Source organism: Parasteatoda tepidariorum, chromosome 4 (assembly GCF_982258835.1).
Source record: "Parasteatoda tepidariorum strain Cologne lab strain chromosome 4, Ptep-v5.0, whole genome shotgun sequence".
Lineage (NCBI taxonomy): Eukaryota > Metazoa > Arthropoda > Arachnida > Araneae > Theridiidae > Parasteatoda > Parasteatoda tepidariorum.
The window spans coordinates 8,888,926-8,910,153 of record NC_141758.1 but is presented as its reverse complement, the minus strand read 5'-3'; the positions used below and the strand labels follow the sequence as shown (position 1 = coordinate 8,910,153).

The 21,228-nt window shown below is 28.8% G+C and overlaps 2 protein-coding genes across 2 annotated transcripts; both read right to left on the bottom strand.

Annotated features, from left to right (window-relative positions):
• Positions 1-154: 154 nt before the first annotated feature.
• LOC147810630 (uncharacterized) lies at positions 155-1,550 on the bottom strand. Its single transcript, XM_087160347.1, has one exon. It carries the CDS (start codon positions 1,313-1,315, stop codon positions 278-280), a length of 1,038 nt encoding a protein of 345 aa, XP_087016473.1. The 5' UTR covers positions 1,316-1,550; the 3' UTR covers positions 155-277.
• Positions 1,551-1,895: 345 nt separating this feature from the next.
• Positions 1,896-3,842, bottom strand: LOC147810629 (uncharacterized). Its single transcript, XM_087160446.1, has 2 exons — positions 3,457-3,842; positions 1,896-2,999 (listed from the first exon to the last, which is right to left on the bottom strand). Exons 1-2 carry the CDS (start codon positions 3,607-3,609, stop codon positions 1,896-1,898), a joined length of 1,257 nt encoding a protein of 418 aa, XP_087016572.1. The 5' UTR covers positions 3,610-3,842.
• Positions 3,843-21,228: the final 17,386 nt, after the last annotated feature.

The window sequence follows — 21,228 nt, the reverse complement described above, 5'->3', positions numbered from 1 at the left end:
CACTGATAAATTAAAATAAAGTAAGCAACCTTTGACAAATATTTTATTAAGTAGCAAATTCAAAAAATGATTAATAAAATGTAAACACAAATTTTACTGAAATATGTTAAACTTAGAGTAACATTTAAAAAAGTATAATTTTTACCCATCACAACCTTACATAATAAATATTTTATTAAGTAGCAAATTCAAAAAATGATAAATAAAATGTAAACACAAATTTTACTGAAATATGTTAAACTTTGAGTAACATTTAAAAAAGTATAATTTTTACCTATCAACTTAGATTTTTAGTGGATTTCATAAGTGTTTTTAATTTTCTTTCTTTAGCTTTTGCATGGGAGGCATAACAAATGCTATCATTTTTCAATTTACAATAGTTATTTAATAAGATGTTTACAAATTTCTTTACAATACAATGAATGACAACATCTGAAGAATGTTCATTATCACAATAATCAAAATTTAAGTGTTTCTCTTCATCATTCAATACAGCTTTGATTATGTTTAAAGAAATAATTCTCTGATTATGAACTTTTAAAAAATTTTCTTCAAATTCAGTTAATAGTTTTGAAATAATTACATAAGAGTACAAACCAATAGTTATAACTTCCTCCACAGGGTACTTTAGTCCACCACGATCTTGATGGTGAATCAAGATGTTATTTTCATGATAAAGCATTTCTTCATCTCTTGTTAACAATAACTTACAAAAAGGGCAATTTTTAAGGAATTTTAATGTTGAATGAACGGCATAACCAGCAAGGTAAACAATAACAGGCATAATTCTATTAGATTGTTGCAAATCCTCTTCTGTTACATTTATTTCAAATTTGTTATTGCATAGTAAATTACTGTTAAGAAATTCAGATTCGTTCTCAATATTGTTTAAATCTATTTTAACATAGCCAAAAACATTTGATTTTAAAATCAATGGCAAAGTAGATTGAAGCCTCAGCTTCATTTCTGATTCATATAATTGAGTTATTGATATATCATACTGGCCGCCAGCTAATTGTCTATGTTTACCGAATCTTGCTTCTAAACTATCAGTTTGAAATTTACCTGCCAGTATAAATTTTAAACCTAACTCTTCAGTGCAATAGCGACAAATTTTTTGTATGCCTTGTGTTGTTAAAGATAGAGCTAAGTGAGTTTCTGAGGTTAATCTACCAGTATCAGAAATAGCTTTGCCCCATAATGATAACCATTCAAGAAATGCGCTTAAATATCTAAAAGAAAAATCTTTTAATCTCAAGGGCTTTTGATATTCATTCCTTTCATGAAATCCTTTAGTTACTGTTCTAACATTCATAATATCCCACCAATTTACAAAAATTTCTATATATTCTGCTGTTGATATTAGATCTAAAATATTACATTTTTCCTTAAGTGAATTTATAGCTCCTATTAACTGTCTATTGAATATATTTAAAGCAAGTTTTACGTTTTGTCTTTCAATGTTAGAAGGAAAAAGAGATTTTGTAATCAATGTGGGTGCATACTTAACCAAATTAGACCTTTCAAATTCGTGTAACTTACGTAAAGCTTGAAATAAAGCAGTTTTTAATGGTACATTTTTTACATTATCATTAGTGTCAATATCATTAGTAACATTTACCTGAAATTCTGGATAAAACATACAAGAATTATAATTTTTTTGATTTAGCCAATTGTTCCTAACACACTTAATTATATGAACACTATCAATAATAAAAAATAATTTTCTACTGCTATCAAATGGGTGTGGATATTCAACCTGAACTTTAGGAGGTGTTGAAAATTTGGACATTGCCTTGCGGTTTATAGAATTATTGTCACTTATGACACAAAATGTATGAAAACCTATAGTTTCAAGACCAATTAATGTCTTTTTAATAAACTCATAGAGTGCATCAGCATTCACGGTTTTTACTGGCATTATTGCTACAACATCTTTGAAACTTGATTCCACACTCTGCACCATATAAACATACAGAGTTAGCAGCCTCAATAGAATTATATGATGCTCCTAATATATCGCCACCCTTAAAGTCAAAAAAAGGTTTTAAATGGACTTCATCTATCATAACAGTAACGGTTTTATCTGCATCAGTTAAATAATCAAATTTCTGTTTAATGTAAGATAAGAAGTTTTCCTCAGTGGATTCATTTTTAGGACTAATATCATATGACATAATCAATTTTTTTATAGTTGAATGATGCGGTAGAATAACATAACCACTGCTTCTCAAAAAATTATATGCATGAGGAGATATAGATAAAAACAATGAAGAAAAAATGAGAAAGTCTGTAGAGTATCGGTTTTGATTTTTTTGAGTAAAAAGTAAAGATAGCTGCTCTTTTAGAAAGTTAATACCTAATTTTTGACTATCTGAGCTTAAGTTTTCTAATTCTGTAAGTTGGACAGTTATAGAGTTAATAAGATTTGGAATATTATCAAACTTTAGATCATTAGACTTATTTAAATAACATAAAACATTTGAAATTTGCTGAACATTACTGATGATTAGAGGAAATGTTAAATCATGAAGTTTCTTAATCTTTACATTATCAATAAAAACACTTAAAGATAGATTTTGATCAACTATTACAGTAATATATGTGGGAACCTGATCAACAAATTTGATTTTCACAAAAGAAAAACTATTTTCAATACTTACCGGATTAAAAACATCATTTAAATCCACTAAACTAGATTTTTCTATCAGTTCAATTAGAGTATCTACTTTAAATTTTACATTATGCTGTTCATAAAGTTCTAAACTTTCAGCAAGGACGCTTTCCAACTGGCACATTTCTATTCTTTTTCTCTCTGGCTCTTCTCGAATTGGCTCATTTTTGGTCATATATTCTGGACATCCAGGAAATATAGATGGAATAGCCTCCTTTGTTAACCTTGGTTGTTCATAGGGCACAACTGTTTTCTTTCCAGTTTTTTCACAAACAAATTCCACAGCTTTCCTAATGTCATTTTCCTTGAAATGCATCTCACATACCTATAACAAAATGAATACATTATTTATATGTGCATTTAAAATAAATATTATATACTATATTCATGCATGAAAAATTAATAGATTTTTGTAGAAAAATTAAGAGATTTAAATTTCAAAATCAAATAAAAAAAAAATTTGCTTTAAGCAGTTACATTATATTACGGTCAAATAAAAATGTTTTAAAGTTTGAGCAAAAATTTAATAAAATACTAAAATTATTAATATTTTTATAAAATAAAACTCTATAAAAATAACTATATATATATATATATATAAATAGCTATATAGTTATTTTGTCATTATACACAAAATTTATTACAATAGTTTCGATATGATTGATAAGAACAACTTAATTATTACGATTAATTTATCCACAATTTAAAATAATTTACTCTAAGTAAAAATATAATAAAGAATCATAATTACATTTTTAAAAATAAAAACAAATATTACTCACTTTAGAATTCTTTGTAACTTCAAAATCTCTTGGTATGGCGGCAAGCCATTTCTTACGTAATTCTTCATCTTTGGGAAATCCGAAAACAGATACTTTTGTACCATCAACTTTGTAATTTCCTCTACAGTTTGGTACACAACATTTAAATACCATTATTCATAACACTAAGAATTAAATTAATGCTGAAATTTATAACATTTGTAGAATAAATATAAATTTTACGAAGAACGTTTACATCATAACACCGACGGTTGTTTACAAATTCTAATCAAAAATATTCGCCAATTGGCTGAATGCGTACACAGGTTACAATACTTCAGAATATCGCCAATGGCTCGTTTGATCAGATTCGGATTTTTTCGAAAAAATAGCTACCCTGACTGGTTTTCATCTGGGCCTAACTCTACTACGTCATCATCGCCTATAGTAACCCGTTGTGGGGCTTGATTCCTCTAGCAGGTATTGGCTTGCCTCCGTATCCCTCGTGCAACTGCCTGAGGATTAGAGATGGCCAATATTTTCTGGAACAGGTATTTGTCACCTGTTATTTAATCGTACCTGTTATAAAAATAACAGGTTACTTCCAAAGGCCTGTTCTAAAATACTAGTCAAAAATTGTCATTCAATTATCTTGCAGAAAATTTATTGCTTGGCCACCGTAAGCGCACATATATTGTAAAAACGAAGAATGGCAACAGAGGTTATGTTTTAGTTTCAGTTTCGATTTCGTGATGTAAACATTATTATTTTGTAGAACGTTTATACGATTTGTTCGTGAATGTAGTAAGTTACAAGTGTACTTATATTACCAATAAATATTGTTTTTGTTTTCTATGAAGACTTTATCAATGTTAATTCAACAACATTCGAAGCCATAACAAACGTTATATAAAGATAGCCTGTTATTTTATCACAGGCTAGTATTTCGGAACAGGCAGTATTTTGTCACAGGCTAGTATTTTGGAACAGGCGATATTTTGTTACAGCCTAGTATTTTGGAACAGCCGATATTTTGTCACAGGCTAGTATTTTGGAACAGGCGATATTTTGTCACAGGCTAGTATTTTGGAACAGGCAGTATTTTGAACCGATGGTATTTCGCCACAGGCTAGTATTTTGGAACAGGTGAAGCAGGTTAGTATTTTTGAACAAATTTGTATTCAGGAATAGGTAAGAATTTTGTGATAGCTTTGCTTACTATTTTGCAGGTTAAGTTTATTTATAGGAATGTCGGGTAAGCGGTGACCTGTCCCCCTGCTCTTTTGATGCTCGGGCATATGGGGGGGGGGCGGTTGGTAATAATTGCATTTTTTTTTGTTTTAATTTTTTTTCTGCGATGCAAAAAGTAGAAGCATTTAAATATTTTTCCTAATTTTTTGATATTGTAAAATAGAAAAAAATTTCCTACAAAATAAGAGTCTTATTGTCTCATTTTTTCTCTCCTTAGTCTTTCTCTCTCTCTCTCTTTTTCACCTATTTTTTCTTTCTTTTTTCAAGGCAATAAATATTTTAACTTTTTATTTCCTTATAAGATGGATGTGTTAAAATTGTTATAACTATATTTAGTATGCGAATTCAAGCTATATTTAAGCACTTTATTTTCTTTGTAGGAAATCTATATTATCAAACACTATATTTTCCGCCCAATCTTTATCCTTTTTTATATCTTCTACTTTAAAATGCTCCGGGATGTTTCCCAGACCGTCGCCAAAAGCCCATTGTGCAGCTCTAGTGCGACGTAAATTAACAATAACAACAACTTTAAAATGCTGAACTTATGACGAAGCATGAAGGGTAGTACAATAGTACTGAGAAGATGAAGGGTAGTAGAATAATATGTAAATATTTTTTTAAGCAAAATATTTTATGAATGTGATTTAATAATGAAGCTTAGTTATAAAGTTTTAGGGGTCATTAAAGTTATATATTTTATACATTTAATGAAAAATTCAGGATTTTTTGTTTGAAATAGTGAATTGCCTAGTATAGGGTAACTACGGCCTATATTTACATAAAAATGCTCCAATTTTTTTTATTGTCTCTTTTTTCCGCCTACTGTATCTACTGTAATAATTACAATCGTCATTTGGGGGACATCTAATCAAGTAGTTTACTTTGAGAATCCAGACAACTCTTTACGCCATTGGTCCCCTAACTTTCGGACCACCACCCTTGCTTTCGCTGCTATCGGCGGCTTCCTTTTCGAGGTCGAGATCGACCGTGACCTTCGAGGTTACGAATTGACTCTCTCCATGTCTTTGCATGAAAGCGTGTCCTTTACTTCCCTCCTCGTAGTTACTTGTAATAATTTAATCAGTGTTCTATGTGAAGAGCGATTTGAAATTGAGTTGAATTTCATCCACTCGCATAGAAATAGATGTCTCTCTGCCATTGCCTATTATTTTGTTGCTTAAAAGATTCATTTACTTTGAATTTTTGAAGAAAATAAATAATATATTTTTAAATGATAATATTCTGCAGGAATGGAAAAAGTCTATTACAGTTAATTTGGCAAATTTCTTTTTTTTCTTGTTTTGAATTTTCTTTTGACGTTAAAATTACCATTAAGGCTACATAGTATGTGATATTTTGATATTAATGTGATAATTGTTTTGAAAGAAAAATATTATTTAAATAATCCAAGAAAAGTTAAGAATTGTTAAAAAGATTTGTTTCTTTAAAAATTATGCTTAATTCGTATACTGGTGTTTATTTTGAATATTTACTTTAAAAAAATGTTTAAAAGTCTGGGATTATGCTCTATTTATATTTAATTAGTTAAATGTTTTATCTGGTGCAAATTGGTAAATCTCAATCAATTACATTTTAGTATAAATACTTTTTTAGCCTAAAACTATCAAAGGATGTTATTCGAACTATTTAAAAAGTTGCGACAAGGTTGCACTGCATGTAGTTAGATAATTTTTAGGTATTAGGTTATATTTAATTTCATTTTTGTCAACTTAAAATTCTAGAAGACAACTAAGCCCTATTTCTTTTCTTTATATAAAATGAAAAAATGCTGGTTATTTTCTCCCATATACAGAATATAATGTGCTATTCCTAAATTGTTTTTATTTAAAAATAATAATACACTATGTTGTATTTTAAATTCAGAATTTTTTTTTTTTTAAATTTCTAATTTATCTCAATATTAAAGTTCCATTTTTTTTCCTCTCGTAGAAATGAAAAGATTCTGGTTATATCGTCAAACAAAATGTAATAGTGAACTCCTATATCTTTTTTTTTAGAAACAAGTAATAAATCTGTTTCTAAATTAATACTTGTAAAAAAGCGGCAAATTTTGTAAAAAAAAAAATTTCTGCTTCACTCATTTCTCCTAAAATGCAATTAAAAGAACTATATTTTGTAACAAAAATTATTGTATCTATTATTATTCATTATATTTGATTACACTAACGAAAATGCTTTTCAAGTGTTTTTAACCAAATTAAACTACCTGATCTTAAGTATAATCACAAAAAGAAAAATATTTATATACATAAAAAAGGACGAAATATAATTTTTTCACCGAGCCTAAACAGTAGAGAATAAAAGAGAAATTAATGTGTAACTTCTTTCTTTTTGCTTAAAAAAGAACTAGAACAAACTTCGCGATATTTTCTTACTCTTAGAAAGAAAAATATGTATTTCCTAATTTTGTCAAATTAATAGAAATATATGTATCTGCTACAAAAATACTTGTCATTCTAAACTACATTTCTGGCTGCGGTCAGTGTGCGGGTGGGTGATCACTTGGATCAGTGTGCGTAGGGAACGGGGTGTGCGGTATTGGTCCTCATTAAACTGTTCTACTGTAAAGCGCTCGACTTCGCGTGCAGGTCGTTGGGCTACCGAAGCAGAGGTGACACCCCCTCTGCAGAGGATCAAAATTGTAATGGCTTGTTTTCGGATCATTTTCAGGGATGTTTCTCAGACTATCGCCTATAGCCCATTGTGCCGCTCTAGTGCAGCGTAAATTAACTACAACAACAACAATTAAATTATCTTTCAAATGTAAAAAAGTTGAAATTTTTTTCTTTAGACCTGTTATTTTGGAACAGGTATTTGCAACAGGTATTATTTTGTATTGTAACAGCTGGAACCTGTTATTCGAAAATACCTACTATTGCCCATCACTACTGAGGATCGGACAATGCGCATGCGCGCAGAGGAGGGGAGCTGCTAGAGTTACCCGACACCTCCCTTCCTTCTCCCTTCCTCTGAGTCTTCCTGAAGACAAATCAAATTAGTATTAACAAACACATCATATTTATTATATTACAGAACTTACTAACACATACTTAAAAATTTACCAACACAAACATTAATACACATAAAAATTAACATAAAATTACTTGTATGACAAAAATATAGCAAAATTCAATCAATAACTGCGTAAAAAGAGAAAACAATTGTTTACTTTTCGTTTAACAATTAAATTTTAGCTGCCCCCCCCCCCAAAAAAAAACTAGTAATAGTTTAAAACAAAATTTATAGCATTCATAAATGAATTAGTTACGTATGAATTATCACTTCACAGACAATAATCTTATGTTAATGATTTAAGCATTTTCAAATATACCATAGAACAGTTTTACTTAACATTAAACCACAACTCAGGTTAAAGAAAATAAATTTTTAACTCAAGTCATATTAATAGATATCAAAATAAACATAAAAAAAGGGTACTTATATAAACTCGCAAGGTACGTATATCGCACTTTTTGAAATTAACGGTAAAATTTTGCTTCTTCTAGAGTAGTCATAACTGCATTCAGGTGTTTGAGATGAGTATCCCAGTCATCAGAGTAAATCGTTATGTCGTCTATGTAAGATTCGGCATAGTCTCGGTGTTTTGAGAGTACCTTGTTCATAGTTCTTTGGAAAGTAGCAGCTGCGTTACCTAGTCCAAATGGTAGAACAACGAAAGCATACTGTCCTCGGTGAGTTACAAATGATGTCAGGTCTTGGCAAGCAGGGTTAAGCTTCAATTGCCAATAACCTTTCAGTAGGTCTATTAAAGTGATGTACTTGGCTTTAGACACTTGGTAAATCTAATCAGTAGAATTTTTCATTGGAAATGAATCTATTCCAGTCTGTGCATTCAAATATCGGTAATCAACACACAAACGAACCGATCCGTCTTTCTTCGAGACACATACTACCGAATGCACATACTCACTTTCGGATGGTACTATCAGTCCAAGTTGTAGTAGTTCCTCTATTTGGCGATCAACTTCTTCCTTCAAAGCTTCTGGAATCCTAAAAGGTTTTTGTTTCTTAGGAGCACTTCCTAGTTTTAATTTAATGTTATGTTCTCCAACATTTGCGATTCGTGGAACACCAGACCTAAGGTTGGAATGTTTTCAAAGAATTTTTAGTATGTCCGTTCTCTTATCTGGATCTAGATGCTTTAGGTCTACATCAATGACTGGATCGGGATTTACTAGAGCAATCCTCGGGACGTTTCCTATGTCACTAAAGTCTATATCAGCATCGTAAATAACTCCTACGTTATTTGTTGATGCTTTGAATTCTCTTATTTTATTAGCGTGAACATGTTTGATGTCGTCGTCGGGAAGTTGCACTAAGTAGCTCTACGTAGATTATCTTTTAATTATAGTTGCAGGACCTTTCCATCTGGCATAAACTTTGTTATCACTATCTGGAATTAAAACAACAACAAGGTCTCCTTCGTTAAACTCTTTATGTCGAATTCTTTGATTTCGATAACAAGCGTACGCTGCTGTTTCCCAGCAATTGCTTGCTAGTACATTGAAGCGTCATTAAAAGTTAAGAAATGGCTTATATCATACATAATTGCTGAAAGTGGATTATTGTATTAAAACAGCAAAAAGGCTTATGACGTTAGCAATTCACGAAGCTGGCTAATACATTAAATTATCAATACAATATCAAAGAGGGTTACATCATTTATAATTCCTATGAACGGGTAAATACATTAAAACATCAAAAAGACACACATATCATTAGCAATTCCCGAAGCATGCTGCTACATGGAAACGCAAATAAAACTTAAAAATGGCTTATACCATTTATAATTGCTGTAGCGGATATTAAAATGCTTATAACATTAGCAATTCTTGTAGCGGGCAAGTACATTAAAACATCAATACAATATCAAAGAGGGTTACATAAGTTATAGGTTATAATTCATTTCGTAGAAAACTATTTAATGTAACAAAAACATTTCTTAGATTTTTGTTTTCTTTAATTAGATTACATCATTTAATGAGCCGTTGACTGCACACATTGATGAACTCCATAGAACAAAAAAAAAAAAAAGAGAATAAAATGCGATCTAAAATTTAAGTTGTTTCTTAAAATTCTTTACATGAGATAATTTATTTTACCATTAAGAATTGCTACTCTTTATTATTTGGAGAAATTTATCTAAATATAAAAAGCTATGTCTAAATTTTCATACTTCTACGAGTAACGGTTCGTATAAGAATAGTCCTTTATGTCTGATAAAATATTTCCGAACCAACTGAGACTTGTAGACATCTTGAATTGGTTGCATCATGAATATGAAAAAAAATGAGCAAAATTATCTGATACACAATATTAATTTGGTAAAAAAGATATTTCACTATGACGTGGTACAACATTATAAATAAGTAAATATTTATTACGTTCATTTCATAAGCATTGTAATATTGATTGAAAAAAAAATTCTGAAAATAGTTTTAAGAATTCAAATTGAAAGATAATTACAAAATAACTATAACCTGCTAATGTTGAGGAAATCATACCACTTTTCACGCATCAATTTTTATAATTCAAAAATAATTAACACATTCGAAACATTTCACATATTTTACATTTATTATATTACATTCGAAATAGTTTAATAATAAAATACGCCTACTTATATTATTTTTTTGGTTATCGTATAAGTGCAGTAAGTACTGAATATTATTATTATTATTTATTTATTTATTTATTTTTTGCTAATGGTACGATTTAGAATACGGGATTCGTGCTCCCTTATATGTACAAGCCTCAAAACTATTGTGAATTTATGATTAAGAAAAAAAGTTAAGTAATATATATATATATATATATATATAACAGTTGTTTAACAGCATAATACGAAATGTGATCTTAAATTTACAAGCAGAGTTAAAATGTTATAAGCTTATAAAGTTTTAATGGAACAAAATGGTACAAATTATAAAGTTCATGCGTGACTTTATTAAGGGCTGCATATGTTTTTGGGATGTATATACAAATTTCTTCTTAACTTTTAGTAATTCTTTTGATTGAAACCTCTGACATAAAAGGTATTGAGACATGTGGTTATATTGCTAATTGACAATTATTACTTCATAAATTGACTAATTAGAAGGCTTTTCACTTAGTTTTTCATCACATTTTTTTTTCTTCCTGAGAGTAAGAAAAATAAATTTCATCATGAGGATTTAAATAAACTGAAATAATTCCGTTTCTTTATTCAGCCCTCAAAAGGTCAGTTTAATTAAATTTCAGATCCACCAGAACAGTTAAATCTTGTTAAGCAGAGTTCTCAATTGTTGTAGCGCTCAATTGTTATGCTATGCTGTCTCAATTGATGTAATGTTGTCTCAATTGTTGTATACATTACAAGTCTCTATTGCGTGGTAGGAAATTTAGTAAAGGATAAAAGGCACCTTATAAATATTTCTCAGCCATTTGTAGTAAGGTTTAAATGACCCGTTCAATAGTTGTCCTCCTAAATCATGCTATGCACCGTTTTAAGACTGCTCATGAACGATGTACAATTTAGTCTACTCTGCAACGTTTTAAACAAAGTGTCATTGAAAGCTCCAAGAAATATTCAAAAACAAGTAAAACATTACATAATAAGCTGCTAAATATTTGTATTTTATAATATTTATGATGTATTATTCATCTGTACATTACTTTAGTTCTGCGCTGTCTAATCACAGTCTGCTCAAAATTTGCATTGAAAATTTAAAGAAAAAAAAATCTTTTGACTTAAAGATTTAACACGAGTAGACAGCGAAATTACTGTTGTGCATGAATGTCCGATAAAAAAAAAGCTTCCTAATTTATCCACTAGATTTGTCTTAATACAATTATTTTTTTAAAAAAATCAATATTTGTAAGATTTTGAAAAGCTACGATGTAAGAGCTTTTCCTCAAGTATTTTGAAAGTAATGTTTATAGATGCAAGTAGTAGTTATATCAAAGAAAGCTAAAATAGGATTTAGTAGCACTTAATTTCAAAACTTGTAATAATATTGTTCTTGTAAAAAGGTGATAATGAGGGCTGTGTAAGCAAAAAGTCATTTACATATCAGGTTTTGAGCTCGACCATACGCTGTAAGTGATTTCCATTATCAAAGTAAAAATAGCTACTGCCCAGCCTACCCCAAGAATAAGAAAAACACCATTTAAATCTGATAAGTCTAAAGGTAAGACAGGTGTACTCTGAGAATAATTACTGTTCAAATTTCTCACTAATAAGAATTTAAAAATTTCATCTTCCGAGATTTTTTTATATATGCCGCCACTTAAAATTCGGAGTAGAATTTTATTGAAGCGCTCTTTGCAGCAAAAACCTTTTCTGATGGCAACACCTGAAAGAAAATTTCCAAAAACATCTTTCGAATAAAAGTACATTTCTGGCGGCCCCAAAAATACTTGAAATAGAATGGGTGCCCCGAGTATTGCTACGTGTTCCGGAACAATGTGGCTGATATTAGAATAGTAGTACCATTTATTCTTTTGAATGTATTCCCCTAATCCTTTCAAATGAGGTACAATGCTTTGCGACAAATAATTTGCTTCATAGGTACCTCCAGCTGCTAGACACTCCATTTTCCCTTTTCTGACTTCGGTGTAGAGATCTTTGAAATCTTTTATTTGTTTCATTTTGATTGGGGATGTCAAAAACGATAGCAGGACAGAGCTGTAACCCAGAATCAGAACATATGAATAAAGGAGCCAAATTCCAAGTGGTATCCGCCTGGACATTGAACGAGGGTTGTAGCTTATTCCTTGTCCAAAAGAAGAACCCCACAAATTGAAGAAAACCGAAATAATGGAATCTTTCGGCGAAATCAAAGCTCGAAATAGCACTGTCACAATGAGGAGTACGGCGAAGAATAAAATCCACGTGAGTCCGCTGAAAGGATACGCGAATGCTGTTGTTTTTTGCGAGAATGAAGCGTGATTCATCAGGAATGTTTTTTCAAGATTGTAGTAGGGTACGCTGAAATCTGCAACAGATGACCTCTCTTCTGTAATACTTATAGTGCTGAATGCCATGTCCACTTCCTTTCTTGCGACCATTCCAACGATTCCAGTCCAGTTTCCGAATGCATCCATGGAACCGTACGAATTGTCTGAGGGAACAAAAATATCATATTCGAAATTTAGTGCATGCGACAATAGTTTTATAAGTTCACTATCAAAACCCGAGATAATGGTTGTGTTGTTGATTTTTTCAATGTCTATGGCTCTGCTAGCGGGTAGAACTGCTATTTTAAGTTTAGTTGGAAAATATGCCTTCATTTTTTACAAAATCCTTTTAGGTTTAATTTTAGATCAAGTTCTTTAAGTTAAGCAAGTTATTGATGTCTAAAAATGTGTAAAAATGTTGCGTTGTTAAGAAAAGTTCACAGTTCTTCATAAGATGAATGAATTCTTCATAGAAATTTTCTTCAGAAACTAGTGTGAATATTTTGGGATTGTATAAAAAGCTTCGTGTTGATTCTCATGCTTGAAATTAGCCTTGATTTATTGAGTCAAGTCAGTTCTTCAGAGCTAACAGAGAAAAAAAAAAGAATCTGAATTAACAAGACTAATCTTCATAAAAAAAACCTAGTTTCTTGTATTATAGATGATTATTTTGAAAGATTTATTAAATTCTAATTAGTTTTGATTTTTCCAGTCTAGATAAAAATCATTATTAATACTCACTATTATATTAAATGCTCAAATTATTTGCACGCAAGTGAGTCCGAGAAAGTTTCCTGGATGAAATTTGAATAGTTAACATTTGAATGAATTGTTTGATATTTAAGAAAGGAATTAACAGGAAAGTGTGGAATGCAAAATGGAATGTTGAGTTTTTACTCTTGTTTCTGAGCTTTAATGAATGGATATTTCCTCATAAAATAATAAATGCAGGCTTTTACAGGCAGTTTTTTATAAGAGAAAACAAGTAAAGCTAATTGAATGACAGGCAAGATCCAGTTTTTGCGTCTCATGCTCTACTAATATTTTGTTATTCATGAATTTCCTTTTCTGTAAAATTCTAGTTTCTACGCAAACATAATTTTAGTATCTAGGTACGATGTTTGTTCTTAATAGTTAAACCCTTAATAATTTATATATCCATAAGAAAAATTTCTTGAAATAGTTAGAATGCATATGATATTAAATAAAACTTTTGTGGTAATTTTCCTCCCACCTTTTTGTCTGTATTATTGTGTATTATTGAAAGGAAGATAATGTGCATGTTTTTATTTGATGATAATATTGGGTGCAACTAAATGTAAAATGCTAATTATTATGCTTCAGGACCATGAAAAATATTTTATTATTGATTTTTTATTTATTAAATCTATTAACTAAACAAGATTAAACCTATTTAACTAAATGAGGGTTTAGTTTTTTATCTTTAAAGATAGCTACGTTATTAAAAATTGTAAGTGTTCGATTTTTCTCAATTTGTTGTTGTACCGATACAGAAAAGTTTCGCAGCATCGTAGATTTCACGTATATGTTCTTTTTTTTTAAATATTTTTAAAGACTTAAACTACACAACTTAACATTTAAGTTAAATTATATGTTTTTCATAGTTAAATAGAAATTTCTCTCTTAAAAAAAATTCTCAAATAAAGAGTGTTTTTCGTCTAGAAATTTCAAAGCTTTTGCATGTTTTTACAAAAATAAAATCAGAATAAATAACTTACTTAAGAGTAGCTCATTTCGAAATGCGATATCTTTACGTTTACCGTCAGGGTTTCAAACATTCTCTTGAGATTTTTTAAATTTATTTTTGCTATTGTAAATATATTATAGTATACATATTTTCTAGGTACGTTTTAGGTAGGTTGGTTTTGCAGGTACTTATATTGTATATATATACTTGCAAAAATTACGAATTTCGACTTATTTTCTAGAATAAAAACTCATTGTTAAATGTAATGAATATTAGTATTGAACAATAGTAATGAATAATTGTAATGAATTATAATAAAGAAAACACTTAATATTGAAAGAGAAAAACAAAAACAGGAGTTGTTGAAATAATAAAAAAAAAACTTCTATACTAACACATTTCTTATTTCTCCAGAAGCATTTTGAAACTTTAGAAAATTTTACATAATACAATTTCTCATGCATATCAATAAAGTTTAAAGCATTTAAAACTTTGAGGGGACTGCAATAAATTAAGAACAAAAAACAAATTTCGTGAATATTCTATATCAAAAACTATGGCGATAAACTTGTAACGTAAATCTATTACTTTGGTTAAAATCTGCAACAATGCACAAAATGTCGTAAATCTAGCTTAAATATTCATGGAGACTTGGACATTTTTTTAGATTAATTATTTTTCTTTGCATTTTCTAACTATAACAGCAAATATATTCAATAAAATTTAAAAAAGAACGTTCTATAATTTTTCGATAATAATATAAATATTATTATAAAATTTAAAAAAAATAAAAGTGGCGCAAGATATAAGTGTTTAAAGTAATCCTTTTATACGGTGCAAGCACAAAAAACATTAAAAAAAATTTTTTTCTTCATGCATTTATTTTAAACTCTATTTGGAAACTTCTGAAAAGAAACCGACTTGGATATCTTAAAAATGTAAAAAGGTCTTAGTAGTTATCTAAGTAGTTTAGGAAAATTTAAAGAAAGCTTTTAGTGGTAAGGGGCTTTCCTCAAATTATATTTTGATCAATCAATCAGATTTATTAAAAATGGCTTAGACATTACATAGAATCTTTCCCGATTAAATTATTTCATGTGTTTTATTTCCTAATATCATCTCATTTTGTTCCGTATCATCATTTCAGGGCATTATGATTTGTAATTAAAGTTCGTTATATAATAAAAAATAAAATTTACTATGTATAATAAATTTATTATATATAATAGTTATATATAACAGTTGTATATAACAATTTTATAAATGATGGAAAACCCCTTAGCAGAAAAGAAAAGAGAAAAAGTACGAAAACTATTTTAAATATTTTTAAAAACTTATGACATTTTCAAGATGTTCAAATAGGTTGTTCTTTATTTTATTAAATATGATTAAAAAAATGAAAAAATTATGAAAACATTTTTATTTAAATGTTTGCCGCGGAAGCGCAGTATGAAATAATTCCTTTAAACACTTATATGTTGCGTAATTTTTAATTAATCTTTTTCAAATTTTAAAATGATATTTTTATAATTCATTAAAAAATTTTCAAAAAACGATTTTTCAATTTCATTGAATATTTCTATAGTTATAGTAAGAAAATGCAAGTCAAAATAATTAGTTTTAAAAAAATGCCCATATCTCCATGAGTATTTAAGATAAGTTTACGAAATTGTTCGGTTATTATATTCAGTTATGGAATATAACAACCAAATTTAATTAGAAGATTATTATCGATATATTTTTAACATAGTAGGCTTAAAAATTTTTTTTGTTTCTAATTTATTGTCGATCCCTGAAATTTTCAAAAGCTTTAATTTTTATAGACATGTAGGGGAGAGTCGGGTACCCCCGCCCACAGTCAATTTCATATGTATAGAATATTTTTTCAAGTCAATGGGCCATCGGGCATTATTAAAAAAAGATTATTTTCAAAGTTTCAATTAATTATGCAGCTCTTAACATGGTAAGCAATAGTTTTGAAAATATGTTGAATACGGTAGTCATGAAATTAAGAAAAATTGGTTTAATGTTTCGATTAAACTTCATTTTAATACTAAAAAAATAATTTTATCTTACATACAGCATTAAAGTATGTAGTCTTAAGTTTAATTTGTACGAAGAAAGAAGTTTATGTGTGAAAAATTGTTCGAGTCATTACAAATTTACAAAAAAATTGGATTTCGGGTAGCCCCGCTCACATGAATGTCGGGTATCACAGCCCAATTTTATTTCGTCGATAAATGTACGGTTGCAAAGATTATTATTTTATTGCTTCAAATTTGAATGTTATATGCATTTTTAACAACAAATATTGTTGTTATTAAATTATAGAATTCACTAAAAGTATGTTAATATGTAATAAATAAAACAATTTTGTGATAAAAATGATAAATAAGGTTTATCTATTGTCAATATATACAGTCAAAAAACATAATTTTTGTAACTGGGCGGAGCGACCCGATACATTTTGAAAAGAGCTAAAAAAAATGTTTTTTTAAATTTCCATTTTTTTAAGTTAAACTATTCCTTTTTTGGTTTATTCTTATTGCATTATTTAATTAGATGGTAAAACAATAGAGACATACAAAAATATTGATTATTACTCAGTATTATACAGAAATATAAGCAATACTCCTTAAGTGGGCGGGGCTACCCGACTCTCTCCTATAGGAAATCGCATGATATAAACACTTCTGAAATTTTTTAATTTTTTCTCTAAGTATTTCTTGAGAAATATGAAAAAAATTTAAGAAGTATAGAAGTATTTTCATTATTTTGTACTTACCCCCGTATAACACTGATGATAATATATACTTACTTAAATATTTTACTTATTGTTTGCTGTATTGATTAATCATTATGCTTTTTTTCTTTCAAAAATAAGGTATACAGGGGAAGCTTTTAGTCATTAGACTGATCAAACCCTTTTTTAAAATTTTTGCACATAATTATACGTTTAATTTCTCTTAAGATAAAAATAGTTTTTAATGCATTTTTATTATTTTGTTTAATAAGTATCGAGTAAATTATAACTTTTTTATACCAATACGTATATCATTTTAAACTATCTAATTTAAAATGACACAAATACAAACTTTGAAAGAAATCGGTAAAATGGTTTCTCAAAAATAAATTTAAAAATGAGAACTTTTTAAAAATTTATAACTCAGAAGCTATTCAGCCGATTTCGCACAAATTTTGTATTTTTGTCATTTGAAATGGCTTAAAAATTGCTATAACTTATAATTTAATATTTTTCGACCCTTATTAAAAAAGTGATAAAAATAATAAAAAAACTATTAACATTTTTGCTTTCGTTGGCTTAAACCTATAAGTGTATGCAAAAATTTTTCGAATAATTTAAAATATTTTTGAGGTATGGGAAACGCATAAAAAGTGAAATTAGCAATAAGGGATCGAAACTGCCGAAGCTATTGGCACCATATTTTCCAGATTGCTGTTTCTTCCTCTATTTATAGATAGTTAAAAATTCAAATCCGTTTAAAAAAGGTAGATTTATTCAGAGAAAGTACGCTTCGTAGCTTAATTAATAATTAACCCTGATTGATCAGCATTTTTGAGATCACTCGTTTAAACCATTAGTACATATTTTGTGAAAGACAGACCATTACAAAAAATTAAAAGTTATTATTTCATTGTTTAGAAATTTGAATGTGCTTCACATCTCGATATTGACTTGACCCAGTATAGAGGGAATTTTTAACCTAAGGGAATTGATATACTTATAAATTCCTTTTCAGCAAAGTCTAAAGAAATGTTACAGGCACTAATTTTGTATAACGAAATATCTAATATTTACCTGCTAGTGAAATACAAATCTAGAAAATTCCTATAAAAACGAAACTTTGAGCTGGGTTAAGAATTTGCTGACACGACTGCTGGATTATAATATAACCCTTTAAAGTTTTAGATCATTTTTTATTAAAAGTGCAAAACTTTTAATGGCTTTCTATTAGTGGTTTAATATAATTAAGGATTTCAACCATCAATAGGTAATATTTTCCATCATAAGGTGTGGGAATTTTGTTGACCCATGAAAATCAAACATCTCCTGATGGTCAACCATCATAATATTAAAGCAGCATTTCCAACATGCAATGATTGTAGTTTGCTGGAAAACCGAAACCCATGAGCATTTTATAAAAATTGGTGGAAACTGATGACCATCATATATTGTTGGACCATCAAAAATCGAACTGAAATCATCATAAACCATCAAAATATTTAGATGGGACCATCACGTATTTCGACTTGGGTAAACGGATGTATGGCCGAATGATTAAGACATCTGAGTCATGACTGCGAGATTGATACTGATAAATACTTTTTAAATCGCATTTCTTGATATTTAAAAATGAGTTATAGATTTTTTTTTAAAATTATTTTATGTGTATTTACATGAAGAAAAAAAAAAGTAAATATTTCTCTGGAAAATACAACAAATTTATTTTGAAACATCAATTAAACTTAACTTTTTTTAATGACTGTAAAACCTATTTCTTGAAGAAAAACGCAAGCAAAATAATAGTAATTTAAGTTGAATAATAATAATAAAGATATTATATGAATTTAAAATACAGGAAATACTTTTTTATTAGAAAGATTTTAATGTATATTAATTTTCTGCAATGAGAACAAAAATCTTTATTTTTATCAAAAAATAAATGAATAATTAAAGGGAAATTTTTAGTGAAGTAAAACTAGAGAAAGTTAAAGAATTCTTTTACAAAAATTTTGAAATAGGATTATTTTATTTTATTTCAGTTCGAATTACGATTTTAAAGAAAACTTATTTTTTAAAAATTATTAATTTTTTAAAAACTCCTATTTTATTAACACAGGAGTATTCAGCGTCTTACACTTTGAGACACTCTATAAGTTTAACGTTTTTTTAAAGAAAAGAATCTATTTTTATAAAATAAAATAAAAACCGAAAAGAACATAAGATCTTAATTATATTTAATTTTACAAACCTAAGATTGTATCCTCATTTTTACTTAATACAAACATCTTAGTAGTATAATGAACGGTATTAATGATTTTTTTCCCGAAATATATACTATGAATATTATACAAAAACAACACTATTTAAACAATTCTATTTATAACAATTCTAAAAAGTGAACTTTTTTTCTTCATGACTTTTCTTGTTAAGTATTTTTTTAAGCCTGGAATATTAGTAAATATCTTCTACCTAAACTTTTCAGAAAGGAAACTCTAATTTTTGACCGATTCAGCAATGCTTGAGATATATTTCGTCAAATTTCAGAATTATTTCTTAACGAAATCACGAGATTTGTAAATAAACTGGAACTCTCTAATGTATGACGAAAATGTTTACTCTACCCGAAGCCTCATCGTAGTGCATTGTGGGAGATTAGAATGACAAATCTAGGATGAAATTTGAACGATTGAAAATAAAGTTGCGAAATAAACCGACCGGGACGTATGGTGGACATGGAGTTGAGCTCGTACCAGGAAGATCCGGGGTTTAAATCTCACTTTAGGCATGGGTATAACATATCTCTCTGTTATATTTGCCTTTCCTGTGTTTTAAAGGTGACCCAGCTATATGGAGCTCTCGATAAAGTAATTATTAGAAGATCAAATATATTAGGCACACCCGTTATTATTATTTTCTGAGATAATAAAAGAAGAAATATTTCATTACCATTGACGTAATTCGTTTCTTTACAGACGTAACAAAGGTTATTTCGTCACTTTGACAAAAAGTTCGTTCGGAGCATATACCAGAAAACGGTTTGGTCAAGAAAAAAAAAGAAAAAAAGGGGGGAAAGTTTCAATAAATTTGCGTATATTTATTTTTGACAGTTTAATGTCATCTTTAGCATCCCATCTTTTCCTGCATTTTTTGTCGCAGCATCAGAAAAGAAAGATCTTAGGAGGTATCAATTTTAAAAGAATTAGAGAGATCGAGAATTGCGTTACTTAATACAAAAGTATAATGCAAATTAGGAAAACATTCAATATCTTCAACATTTAATGCATCATCCCGAAATTTCAATTTTAAGAGAGTGTCGTCATTTTTTCTCGGTACCTTGGAAATAATTATGCTTGTTTCTCGCAGCGATGTGTCGAGCTCACTCAGACACAATTTTCAACATCCAATAATGTTTGAGATAATGGAGGTGCATGTTCATATATGAAAATTCTTATTTCATCTTTTAATTCGCAAAATCTTGCAATCACTTTTCTATGAGATAACCAACAGACTTACGTATGACACACATAGACATAATACAACCTGGAGACACTACATAAATGTGTCACTTTGGGTTGAAACCGGATAGTATTATAGTTTTAGCTGTTAGTCCAGTGATTCTCAACCACTGTGCAGCGGCACTTTTGTGTGCCGCTAAATTCTTAAAATGTGCCGCCAAATATTAGAAATGATACAATAAAAATTATAATGCTTTTTTTTAATTATGAGTAAAGTTTAAATTAAAGAAAAGTGCATATATATAGGGGAGAGTCGGGTAGCCCCGCCCACTGTCAATTTCATATGTATAGAATATTTTTTCAAGTCAAAGGGCCATCGGACATTAATTGTTATATTACAAAAAGATTGTTTTCAAAGTTTCAAGTATTTATGCAGCTGGAAACATGGTAAACAATAGTTTTGAAAATATGTTGAATACAGTAGTCATGAACTTAAGAAAAATTGGTTGAATGTTTCGATTAAACTTCATTTTAATACTAAAAAAATATTTTTTTTCTATACTTACAGCATTAAAGTATGTAGTCTTAAGTTTAATTTTCACAAAGAAAGAAGTTTGTATGTAAAAAATTGCTCGAGTAATTACAAATTT

Bases quoted from the DNA above. Each gene is read 5' to 3' on its own strand.
- LOC147810630 (XM_087160347.1), bottom strand. From the start codon at position 1,315: ATGAATGTTAGAACAGTAACTAAAGGATTTCATGAAAGGAATGAATAT.
- LOC147810629 (XM_087160446.1), bottom strand. From the start codon at position 3,609: ATGGTATTTAAATGTTGTGTACCAAACTGTAGAGGAAATTACAAAGTT. The intron at 3,000-3,456 runs GTGAGTAATATT...ATTTTGTTATAG, and splicing joins AAGTTACAAAGAATTCTAAA to GTATGTGAGATGCATTTCAA.